This window comes from Cupressus sempervirens, chromosome 2, assembly GCF_028749045.1.
Source record: "Cupressus sempervirens isolate cs-2001-9-10 chromosome 2, ASM2874904v1, whole genome shotgun sequence".
Classification (NCBI taxonomy): Eukaryota; Viridiplantae; Streptophyta; class Pinopsida; order Cupressales; family Cupressaceae; genus Cupressus; species Cupressus sempervirens.
Window position 1 is genome coordinate 527,285,837 of NC_143119.1, and position 12,487 is coordinate 527,298,323.

At 35.6% G+C, this 12,487-nt stretch overlaps 1 protein-coding gene across 1 annotated transcript in view; it reads left to right on the top strand.

Annotated features, from left to right (window-relative positions):
* LOC149573276 (gamma-glutamyl hydrolase 1-like) overlaps positions 1–12,487 on the top strand; it is a 168,311-nt gene that overhangs the window by 82,050 nt on the left and 73,774 nt on the right. Inside the window, exons 6-7 of the mRNA XM_089814487.1 lie at positions 12,086–12,175; positions 12,409–12,471. Of these exons, the coding sequence (XP_089670613.1) occupies positions 12,086–12,175; positions 12,409–12,471 (153 nt within the window). The remainder of the gene's footprint in view (positions 1–12,085; positions 12,176–12,408; positions 12,472–12,487) is intronic.

Below are 12,487 nucleotides of genomic sequence, written 5' to 3' on the forward strand. Positions count from 1 at the left end.
ACAACATTTAGTACGTAGAGTCCCTGTTAGGAGACTTCGAATCCTTGTTAGGAGATACCAACCCTGTTAAGAGTTGTAGTATAATGGATGCAAGATGAGCCCACTACCCAAATGTGAAATTTCAACTACAAGAAGAGCTCACTGCTAAAACATGCAATTCACTATTATTTTCTTCTTTCCTTTATTCTGTCGCTCAAACCAATCACTGTCAGACCTTGTAGACCAGGACACAAACCGTGGATCCAAATATCAAACCTTGGATCACTCAACAAAACCACAGCAATGAAGTTTCCTTCACTTCTGCACTGCTCTGCTCAACTTCACATTCAACTCTCTCTTTGCTTACAGTTACTTCGTATCAATACAATTCATGTCATTCATATGTCATCATTGATAAAGGAAAATGTCCTTCCTTAATACTAAGTCCATAAAACAATTCCCTGAGTCGGTTGTTAGACCTTCTCAATTAATTATAATAGGATCACATTAAGAACACATTACACTTAGCGATAACGTTAATTCTCCTTACAACTTGAATAACTTTTCGTACATGCAATATTATGACGTGTGAACTTAGCCACATCATCAACAACATGTCTTCTTCATGTCCTTAACCTGGATCCTCAAAATAACAACTCCACTAAGAGATATAACAAGTTTACCAAAATATGCCTCTGTAAACTCTATCCCAGAACAAACATCACCAAAACTTACATAACTTCTTTTGAACTTATCATTTCTTCCGATGTTAACTGAATATACCAGATACTCAGAAGTATCTCTCATAACCTCGTATAGTTATAATAGTCAACTAGCTGTCCGTACCAACTTAATTTTTTCGCTGTTCTTTTGTTAGATACCACAAAAAATTGCTATGTTGACATCAATGACAAACTCAGTCATGGATGTAACATATCATCATAGTAACATATCTATAGTACTCCCAAATAGGAATATCATTAGCATTCATGCTTGCAACAATCTCCCCTTTTGGCATTGATAGCAACATAGATGAAAAAATCTAGTTCCAAGAATACCAACAAAAGACTGTTCATCTTTTGAAATCCTCTTCATCAATCATTCTCCCCCATTGATATACCTCAATGTTTCCATGCTGTACTTCTTTCGAACATATTGAACTTATGTCGAACTTTTCCAACTGTTATGCTTATTGTTTTTCATGCCAAACTTCTCCCCCATTGACATCAATGTCAAAGGTTTCAGCAACCAACTTTATTGCATCAAACTTTGCACCAACTAAGTCTTACTTAGCTCGAGTGTCCAAAGACATTGTTCAAAACGACATCCAACAAGAGTCCTAGATGACTCTGTCCATCATAGATACTCTCCCATACAGGAAGCATCAATATTCAATCCAGACAACAATTGAGCTTTGTTACACTAGACTGATGCATTCTTGCATATTCTACTTTGATGTAGGAAGGGGCATAACCCCAAGCATACCTCGCAAATACTCAAAAGTCTCTTTGGGAAGAGGCTTAGTGAATATATCTGCAATCTGCTCTTTAGTGCTTACATACTCCAACCGAATATCTTTTTCTGCAACTTTCTCTCTTAACATATGATACTTAATAGACTTGTGCTGGTCTTAGAGTGCAACACTGAATTCTTAGACATATTTATCGTGTTTGTGTTGTCACAATGTATAACAATAGGTTCATTTATTTCTTTCCTTATATCCTTCAACATCTGCTTCATCCAAATGACTTGATTGCGATTGTTTGCTGCTGCAACATATTCTGCTTCCGTTGTACTTTGTGATGTACAATCTTGCTGCTTGCTTAGCTAAGAAACCAATCTTCCTCCAAAAAAGAAGGCTCCACCACTGGTGCTCCTTTTGTCATCCATACTGCCTACCCAATCTGCATCAGTATAAGCACTTAGAGTGAAATTTTTAGATTTGTCATACCATAATCTGAACTCAGATGTTCCCTTCAGATATCTAAATATTCTTTTGACTGCTGTATAATGTGTTTATTTGGGATCAGCTTGGAATCTTGCAACAATTCCAATTGCATTTGCTATATCCGGCCTTGTGTGAGTCAAATATTGCAATCCTCCAATCATAGATCTGTACTTTTTTTGCTCAATAGTAGGTGTATCATCCTTCGTAGATAACTTGTGTCTAGTTACCATAGGTGTTCCAACAGGTTTGCATGTTTTCAAACCAAACCTTTTCAGTAAATCCTTCAAGTACTTAGTCTAAGAAATAAAGATTCCTTCTTTATTCTGTACAATCTGCAATCCTATAAAATATTTCATCTCTCCTATCATACTCATTTCAAATTCTTTCTTCATCTCCTCAACAAACTTCTCACTTTCTTCATCATTTCCTCCAAATATGATATTATCGACAAATATTACCAAAATCATCAAACCATTATCAATTTCATTCCAATAGAGATTACTATCTGCCATACCTTTGCTATATCCAAGCTTTGTCAAATGCTTGTCCAACCTTGCATACTAGGTTCTTGGTACTTGCTACAAGCCATACAATGCTTTCCTCAATTTGCATACTATTTCCTTGTCATCTGTCAAAGGACATTCTTCATGCTGCTCAATGTACACTTCTTCTTCAAGTTCTCCATTCAAAAATGCTGACTTGACATCCATCTGATACACTTTGAGTTTCTTTGTGCTACATAGGCTAACTGCTTCTATTCTAGCCACTGGAGCATAAGTCTTTTCATAATCTATCCCTTCTTGCTATGAGTAACCTTTACATACCAATCTTGCTTTGTTCCTTACAACTTCGCCTTGTTCATTCATCTTGTTTCTGAATACCCATTTAGTTCCTATCACATTCTTGTCTGTTGGTCTGGAACCAATTCCCATGTCTCATTCTTTACTATTTGATCGAATTCCTCTTTCATAGCTTGTTTCCAATAATCATCTTTACATGCTTCATCTGCATTCTCAGACTCAACTTAAGATATCAAGCATAGTTTTTCATTGACTCTGCTTCTTGTCATCACACCTTTGTCTTTGCTTCCAATGATCTGCTTGGATGAGTGATTCTTTATCATATTCTTTCCTGAAGGTTTTGAGCTTTGTTCCTGCCTCGGCTGTCCTTCATTTTGCAAATCATTGTTAGTCTCAAGACATACCTCATCATTCCTTGGCTTAGTAACAACATCATCATCTGGATTGTAATCAACTATTCTCTCTTGTATCCTAAATTTCTCATCAATTCTCACATTTGCACTTTCCATAATAGTCTTAGTTCTCTGATTATAACATCTATAAGCTTTGCTTTTCAACAAATAACCAATAAACATACCTTCATCTCTTCTAGCATCAAACATACCAATATCATAGCTCTCTTGATATAACACTTACTCCCAAAAACTCTGAAATACTTAACTGTAGGTGAGTGACCAAACCATAGTTCATAAGGGGTCTTGTTTGCGTCTTTCCTGACTTGCACTCTGTTCATAGTGTAGATTGCTGTATTCATAGTTTCTCTCCCAAACATCTTGCATACATCATTCCCAACTAACATAGCTCTTGCTGCTTCTGTAACTGACTTGTTCCTTCACTCTGGAATGCCATTCTGTTGAGGGGTTCTCGGAGCTGATAACTGTATTTTGATTCCATTTTCTTTACAAAACATGTTAAATTCATTTGAAGTAAATTCTCCTCCTCTATCTGATCTTACACATTTAATCTTCATAGCAGATTCATTCTCAACTCTATTCTTTAATATCTTAAACTTATCAAATGCCTCAGATTTCTCTTTAAGGAATGCAACCCACATCATTCTAGAAAAGTCATCAACTAGAACCATAAAATAGCTTTTATCATAGAATCCTTTAGTCTTTGTAGGACCGTCAAGATCTATGTGTACAATCTCCAATTTCGCTGTAGTGGTAAACTTCTTGCTGGGAAAAGAAGTTCTGTCATGCCTTGCCAAAACACACTTCTTGTAAATAGTGTTAGTAGGCTTTACAATCTTTGACAAATCTCTAACTGCAAACATACTGCTAGTCTTCACAATACTGTCAAAGTTTATATGACAAAATCTCTTATGCCATAACCAACTATCATCTACCTTTGCAGCCAAACATGCTGTTTTAGTAGGATTCAACTGAAATACATTACCTCTAGATCTAGTTACTATTCCCATTACCTTTCCATCTTTGTCTTTGATCATGCATGTCTTCTTTGTGAACTGCAACTAATAACCTTTGTCCACTAGTTGTCCAACACTCAAAAGATTGTGTATTAAACCATCAACAAAGTATACATCCTCAGTGTTAGTTTTACCATCAAGAGTTACAGATCCAATACCTTTAAGTTGACATGCTGCATTGTTTCCAACTCTGATAATGCCTCCATCCTAACTTTTGAAGTCAACAAACTTGTTCATATCACCAGTCATATGATGTGAACAACCACTGTCATTTATCCAATCAGATTTCTTCTCAACCTGTGACACCAAAGCTACTTTCTCTGGACTTTCTTCTTTAATTGCCACAAATCCTATTTCATCATCACTAGCACTTACTGCTTGTTCATTAGAATCATTATCTTCATTTGCATACAAACACACTCTATCTTTTTTAGATTTGTAATTTCCCATATACTTTTTCTCTCTTTTAGGACACTTAGATGCATAATGACCATATTCATCACAAGTCCAACATTTAAAGATTTTCTTAGCTCCTTTTTCTCTATTTACCAGAAGGGCTACTCCTTCAATCTTTCAGTCCTACTTAGATCTGTTGCTACTAGTAAAATCTCCTCTAGCACTTGTGCTCCTTGATAGACTAGGTCAAACATTCAGGGCACTGAAAGCTATCTCTATTCTAGTCAATTCTCTAGACTATCTAAGCTCATTCTCAATTGCTTCAAGTCTTCCAAGCAATGACTCCTTTGTGAAATCTTTGTTACAAGATATCAACAACTGTATCATCTGAACGACTGACTTAAATGGTGGTGTTAGAGTCTTCAATATCTTTCATATAACCTCATCATCTTCTTTGGTTCCTCCTTGAGATTTGATACCTATAGTAGTTTTTGATATCTTGCCTATAAATGTTCTTACGGATTCATCTTCCATTATTTTAGCATCTTGAAATGCACAATTCAACTTTGTAGCCTCAACTTCTTAGAATGTGCATCACCTTCAAAACTAGTTTCTAAAACTTTCCATATCAAATATGAAGTAGCAAGTGATTTTACCTAATTGTATTCAATTTCAAGAAGTGCAGTCAATAGTGCTTCTCTAGCTCTCATGTCGCACATAAAAAGATCTCTTTCTACCTTGGTACAAGTTTCCAAATCCCTTTCAGCAATGATTGTCTTTGTTGAGTTTGTCAAGATCCAATATCTCGTACCCATACACAACAGATGTGTCTTCCTCTTTTCCTTCCAACTGTCATAACTTGTTCGGACTATCTTTCCTGAATATATTCGCCATGGATCTTCCAAAGTTGTTAAAGTTTATCTTCAAGGACCTGAGGCTCTGATACCAATTGTTAGAAACAATAGTCCGCCAAGATAACTTGGGGGGGGGGGGGGGTGGTGGGCGGGGGTGAATCAGTTATCTGACAATTAAAACATTTATCTTCTTTAAACAAACTTAACCATTCAATCAAAGTAAACAACAACTATGATAAGATGAACATAGACAATTACACCATATATGTTAACTAGAGAAACCCTTGATTAAAGGGAAAACTATGGTAGGAATGATGCCCACAAGATAATGTACTAATATAAATATTCTTTGTTAGAGGATGGACCTTGTCAGGAGTCTATTATAACATTTAGTACATAGAGTCCCTGTTAGGAGACTTTGAATTCCTATTAGGAGTTGTGCTAACCCTGTTAGGAGTTGTAGTATAATGCACGCAAGATGAGCCCACTACCCAAACATGCAATTTCAGCTACAAGAAGAGCTCACTGCTCAAACATGCAATTTACTATTATGTTCATCCTTCCTTTGTTCTATCACCCAAACCAATCACTATTAGACCTTGTAGACCAGGTCACGAACTGCGGATCCAAATATCAAACCTCGGAGCACTCAGCAAAGCCTCGACAATGAAGTTTCCTTCACTTCCGCACTACTTCGTTCAACTTCGCATTCAACTCTCTCTCTACTTACAATTACTTCACATCAATACAATTCATGCCATTCATATGTCATCATTGATAAAGGAAAATTTCCTTCCTTTATAGTGAGTCCATAAAACAATTCCCTGAGTCGGCTGTTAGACCTTCTCAATTAATTGTTATAGGACCATATTAAGAACACGTTACACTTAGTGATAACATTAATCCTCCCCCTTGCAACTTGAATAACTTTTTGTACACAAAATATTATGACGAACGAACTTAGTGACGTCATCAACAACATGTCTTCTTAATATCCTCAACCTCGATCCTCATAATAACAAGTTTGCTAAGAGATATAACAAGTTTACTTGAACATGTCTTTGTAAACTCTAAATTAGAACAGACATTGCCAAAACTTACATAACTTCTTCTAGACTTATCATTTCTTTTTCCGATGTTAACTGCATATACCAGATACTCAGAAGTATCTCCCATAACTTCAGATAGTTATAATTTCAAATAGCCGTTCGTACCAACTTGATTTTTCCTCTATTTTTCTATTAGATACCACAAAAAATTGCTATGTTGACATCAATGACAAACTTAGTCATGAATGTAACATATCATCATTTAACATATCTACAATACTCCCCCATAGGAATATCATCAACATTCATGCTTGCAACAACTCCAACTCTATGGTCATCTCATCCAATCGTGACTATGACTTTTGAAGAATCCACTGAGTACACTGAAGAGAGTCCATAGTCGCCTCAAGCTCTTGGGTGAGCTCCACCACCTCCTCTTTCTCTAACAATGTCTCATGAGAGGTACTATTGCACTCCAGAAGGTAATCCTGGTCAACAACTAGTTGCGAGTAACTATGCTTCAAGATCTTAATAGCCTCTCGAAGCGCATGAACTTCTGCTAGAGAAAGAATACTATCACTATGCTCATCAGACGTAGGAGCGCCCCAACCAGATGTAGCTAGTATTTGACAGACAACATCATAATGCCCAAGAGCTGAAGAAATGTCACTATCACTCACGTTCAGTTGACTGGTCACATGATGCCTCTGTAACCCTTGACTCTTACGCAATCTCTTTGTGTCACAAATTGCACTGTAATAGGAAACTAAATCAAAACTGCCCACCACAAGATCACTCATACGTGCGCCATCGTCCTTGCACAACTCCTCATCCGAGATACAACTACTAGGTATCTCAACCAACTCCTCATCTAAAGAAATGGAAGCCCTTGCAATATCAATCTCCTCTCATGTCTCAGCTTCCACCTCAAATGTAAGATCACATAAACATCGATCTTGAGACTCATCCAAAACCTCCTTCGAGTCATCACTGAATATCTGATAAGGGATATCATACCCGGTGCAGCTCATAGCATCATCAAATGTGTCCATACCTTCTGCATCCACATCTCCCGACTTCGTTGTAACCCCTATATCACCAACATCAAAGTTGGGTGACTCGATACATGCCTTGGTCCCACCTAAGGAAGCAATTGCCTCCTGTACTGGAGAAAAACTCCAGTATAAGTTACCAATAACAACTCCCTCCTTCGAAGAGTCTGAAAAGTCAGTGACAACTACATCATCAACTTCCTCTGAACTAACCATAGCGACTACTTTGGGAGGTTCAACCTGCTGAAGCTCAGCGTTGCTATCCATCATGGGCACATTGACACGTCCCTGTGAAACAAGTTCAACATCAACACTGCGGATAGGACTAGTAGGTGCCATACTAAATATAGGTACATTAGCATCATGGACGCTTGTCGAGGAAAACTCAAGCTTCCTTCCCTGCAACCTCGATGTCGGCCTTCTAAAGGCGAAAACCATATATCTTGCCGCCCTCTCAACTGTCACTTGATCCGACAAGCTCTTTGCTAACCTTTGTTGATGAAGTTTAAGTATCTCCATACTCTGCTAGAAAGTATTAATTTTTATGCCAACTTCCTCATTACTCTACCGACTTCTAGAACTGTCAGTCCTATGTCTATCCATAGCTGGAGAATTTAAAGTGCTGGTCACTTTGCAAACAACTCTGAAAATGAGATAACTTTCCTACCCTACAGGATGACAAGAAATCATTTTAATACCACTATAATAACCCCAACCAATTTTAACTTCAACAAACGCCAAATTCTTTTATAATTCAGTTGTTTGACATTTTGTCAAACACTTTGCAAGCAAGCTTTGATACCACCGGAATAACCTTGTTTGGTTATAGCTAAATCAAGAATCAATTTTTTTCACTTTTCAATGGTTTGACATTTTGTCAAACACTCGGCAAGCAACCCAATTACCACTAAATCTATGATGTTTTAAATTGTCAAACACAATATTAGAATGTACAACAAACTAATCACAAATTTTCTTAATTTTGGTGTTTCGCATAAATAAATACCAAACCCTAATAAACAATTCTGAAATGATTCACACCAGCCCCTGAATTCATTCATTAACAAATCATATAGCAATATAATGAAAAGGGAATTTAATTGTTGGCTGATTATAAATCATAATTTGAAGCTAGCCTGTTTACTTTCAAACTATGTAATATAAAATGAATTTTACAAATTAAAAATTTGGTCTTTGTCTTAGAATGTAATTGCAAAGTCAAACTGAAAGTGGCTGGTCCAATTTCAATCTGGCTTTCATAGTCTACTCTTACAACTGCCCAAAAAAAACTCCAATCTGCAGACTAAACCCTCATCCAACAACAGAGAAATTATAATATTCAATTGTATAAATACTCCTTAGCCATAGTTAATACAGAAAGAGGAGACAGTAATAAAAATCAAAAGTCCACAATACCTCAGTTGTGGATTCTCAGAATTAAATCTACAAGGCTTAAGTTGTAGATCCCAAACCCTTATACTTTAGCAAGGGCACAAACTTTAGACTTAGAAATGTCACAAAGACAACAAAAGCAAAATAAGATAATCAAATAATTGGATGATTTACTCATCAAATGGGCTTGTATTTATAATCTCCAAACGGCACAAAGTTTCCTAAATGAACTTCACTTAAGAAGCTTCCCACACAAAACATTAAAATACAATAAAGTGCCATTATAATCTGATTTATTGATTGCTTTTGGGTTCGAAAATGACCTTTTCTACCATAACTTAAAATTCTCACATGTAAGGCCACTGTTTCTTGTTCCCATGATTCAAAACTTTTTATTCTGGTTCCAACGAGCTATGATACTGAGGTGACCAACCAACAACACTACCAAATATAGCAACCTCAACATATTTATATAATAATAATAATTCAGCCGTCTTGCGAAAACAATTGAAGAGGCATCAGAATCAAAATCTGACAGCACCAAAGTGATCCTGATGATGAAAGATGATTAATGAACCTGATGGGGTGACTTACTATAAATAGACGCTCCCTCCAAGATTCTTGGAGCTCAAACTGGAAGCCCAAAATAAAGATTGAGAGCATCCTCCAACTTCTCTAACTCAACTGAGCTCATCGAAACCAACAGATTGACTTACTATAAATAGTAAGTCCTTCAAACAGAGCCAAAACACACCATAGGTTGCTGGAAAGCCTATAACCACACAACTAAGACCCTCAAATCCCACTGTTAACTTGCAAGGGTCCCGATGGTGAACTGACCTGGCCAACTGTAGGAACCTGCTAAAAATGGGGACATTACAATTTCATAATCCTTGGACATAGAACTTATCTTGCGACTGAAAATAATAGAGGAAATGGACAAGAAATTCTGGACGTCCATCCTTGGAAGGGATTTCTCAATCCGTTGGATGTACAAAATTCTGCCTAAAAAAAAAAAAATTTCATAAGGAATATCAAAGTTCTAACAATGGCATGGATTAGGCTACGTTTTAGATATATCCATAAGGATGAAAAATCCCTGAAACTGCAAAATCCCCAATATTTATTGTGTTCCATTTAATTATTTTGCAAATGACAAATATTCAAAATAAAATAATCTTGTTCTCAAACTTAATATAAATATAAATAACTCCAAATATTTTTATTACGACAAACATGTCTTTGGAAGACGACTTCACAAATTTGGCACAAGAGTGAACTCTGTCCTGAATCCACCCAAGAAATAAATTAGGTTTCCATCCAATATACCAAGAAAACCTTATTTTTTTCCTTAGGTTTCAAAATAAGAGCTAAAAGCTCCCAAAATCTCCAATAGAAAAATAATAAACCAAGTCTATCCAAAATGAACCTCTCAATGATCTTTAATAGCACATCTTTGTGACTCTTTATTTTTGTCTCTTGATATTCCTTTTCTTTGTCTCTTAATTTCCCCCCTTTTAATTTGAAAATAGGGAAATAATAATGAAATGACTATTAATTTTTCACTAAATTTGCCTTTGAATTCATTTTAATTCTTTATTAAATAATTAAATTAAGTTGTCACTAAGTTTGATATAATTTGAGAGTTGAAACTTAATTACTTATTTGACTTCTAATGTCCCATGAAGGGGACATTACATTTGTTAAGTGGATAGGTTATCTCATAGGAGAAGTGCAAAAGGAATCATTCACAAACTTCCTAAGTCACGATTTTCCAAATTTTCTTCATCAATCAATGTCATAGCCTCAACAACTTCTTCCTCTCTTCTTGATTAATCAATGTTTCAAGAACCTTTTCAAATTATCATCAGCATTCAATGTCTCAACAACTTCTTAAAAACCTCTTCACATTTTTTCCCTCAATCAATAAATTATAATACATAGTGTAATCAGGAGATGGGCCTACACCCCTCTGAGACACGTCTCTAAGACTTCATGCATACGTAAAGACTTAGAAAATGAGCGGAGACTTCATCTCAACATCTCCCACCACACCCGAGTCTCTTGTTGAGTTTTATGGCATCTCCCACGTCTCCAAGTAAAAAATGCACGTTAAATTTTATTTTTTTTTAACATCATTTTTTGTTGCTAGAAGACTAGACATTGTCATTCAAATCCCCAGTTGACTGGTTTTAGCATTCAAACTCAGACCTTTCCATTGTTCTTGTTTTCAAAGCTCGATTTTATAATATTTCTTGGAAAATATTAGTTATATTAAAAAATTGCCATCTTTAACTACCCGTCTCCTATTTTTGAAAATTGGCCGTAGCAGTATCATTTTCCACAGTCTGCAAGTCTCCTTGTCTCCAAGCAACATTGATAATACATTATCAACAACCTTCCATCTTCTCAACAATAATACAATCTCAACAACCTTTCATCTTTTCAACGATATTCCATCCTTAGCAAGATGGCATTATCTCACACTAAAGGTTGAGATCAATAACACAAAGCATAATGCTAACATAGCATATTTATCACACTTTATGTGGATTATCTGATATCTATATATCACAAAATTGGTGAGATAAATTATTAAGTTATCCTCATATAGTTATAGTCCTTGACAAACCCTTAAATTTTAGTGTCTTTGAAGAAGAAATTTCATTGCAACCATGCACAAGCTTATTTCTTAACATGTATGACTTTCTGAGTAGATGAGGTTGATGAATTGTCAAGGCATTTGGCTCTATAATAGTTTTATATGATCTTGACACATCCTATTGATTTGGTTTTAAGTGCAAAAAGTGCATAATCTTGTGTTGTTATATGCACACCTTAATACTTGATTAGGATTACATACATGTAGGGAACTATATCTATGTGCTAGGTTCATTCAATTGTGAAGTGGAAACTATCACAGGATAATTTGTTTGACATCTTGGATATTTTTCCTGGCAACCACTTATAGAAAGCTACTGAAGATTTTGATTTTGAAGATTCTTGTTTTTTGGTGAATAGAAATAGATTGTTCACATAAATTGGCATAGTTTGTTACCCATTGTTTATATAATTTTGTTAACAAAACTTCCTTATAAAGCCATCTAATTTTTATTATAACTTTAATTAATCACATAAATTCAGTCATTCATGTCAAATATTTGAATGACCTTTAATTGTATGCAGTTTGGGGTTTCACCTGAGCGTATGTCAACAAATGATGGCCTTTCAAGTTTCTTCAAAATACTTACAACAAGTAATGATAAGAACAATAAGGTAAAGAAGAAATGAATGTACGCAGTAATATTTCTAGACAGTTTATTTTCTTAACATTTACATTCTTGAGTGTCAAGTATTTACATAATGCTAATTTACAGAGTATTTTACCTTTTAAGTAAGAACATACAGAGAAATTGCACTGCTTTTCACATGAACCGAGAAACATTTTTGTTTGATTTGGAAATTTTTTATTGATTCATTGCACTTTGGATTGGTAAATGGTGCAACAGACATATGTCTCAACTGTTCAGGCTTACAAATATCCAGTGACTGCTCTGCAATGGCATCCAGAGGTAAATATTTGTGAGC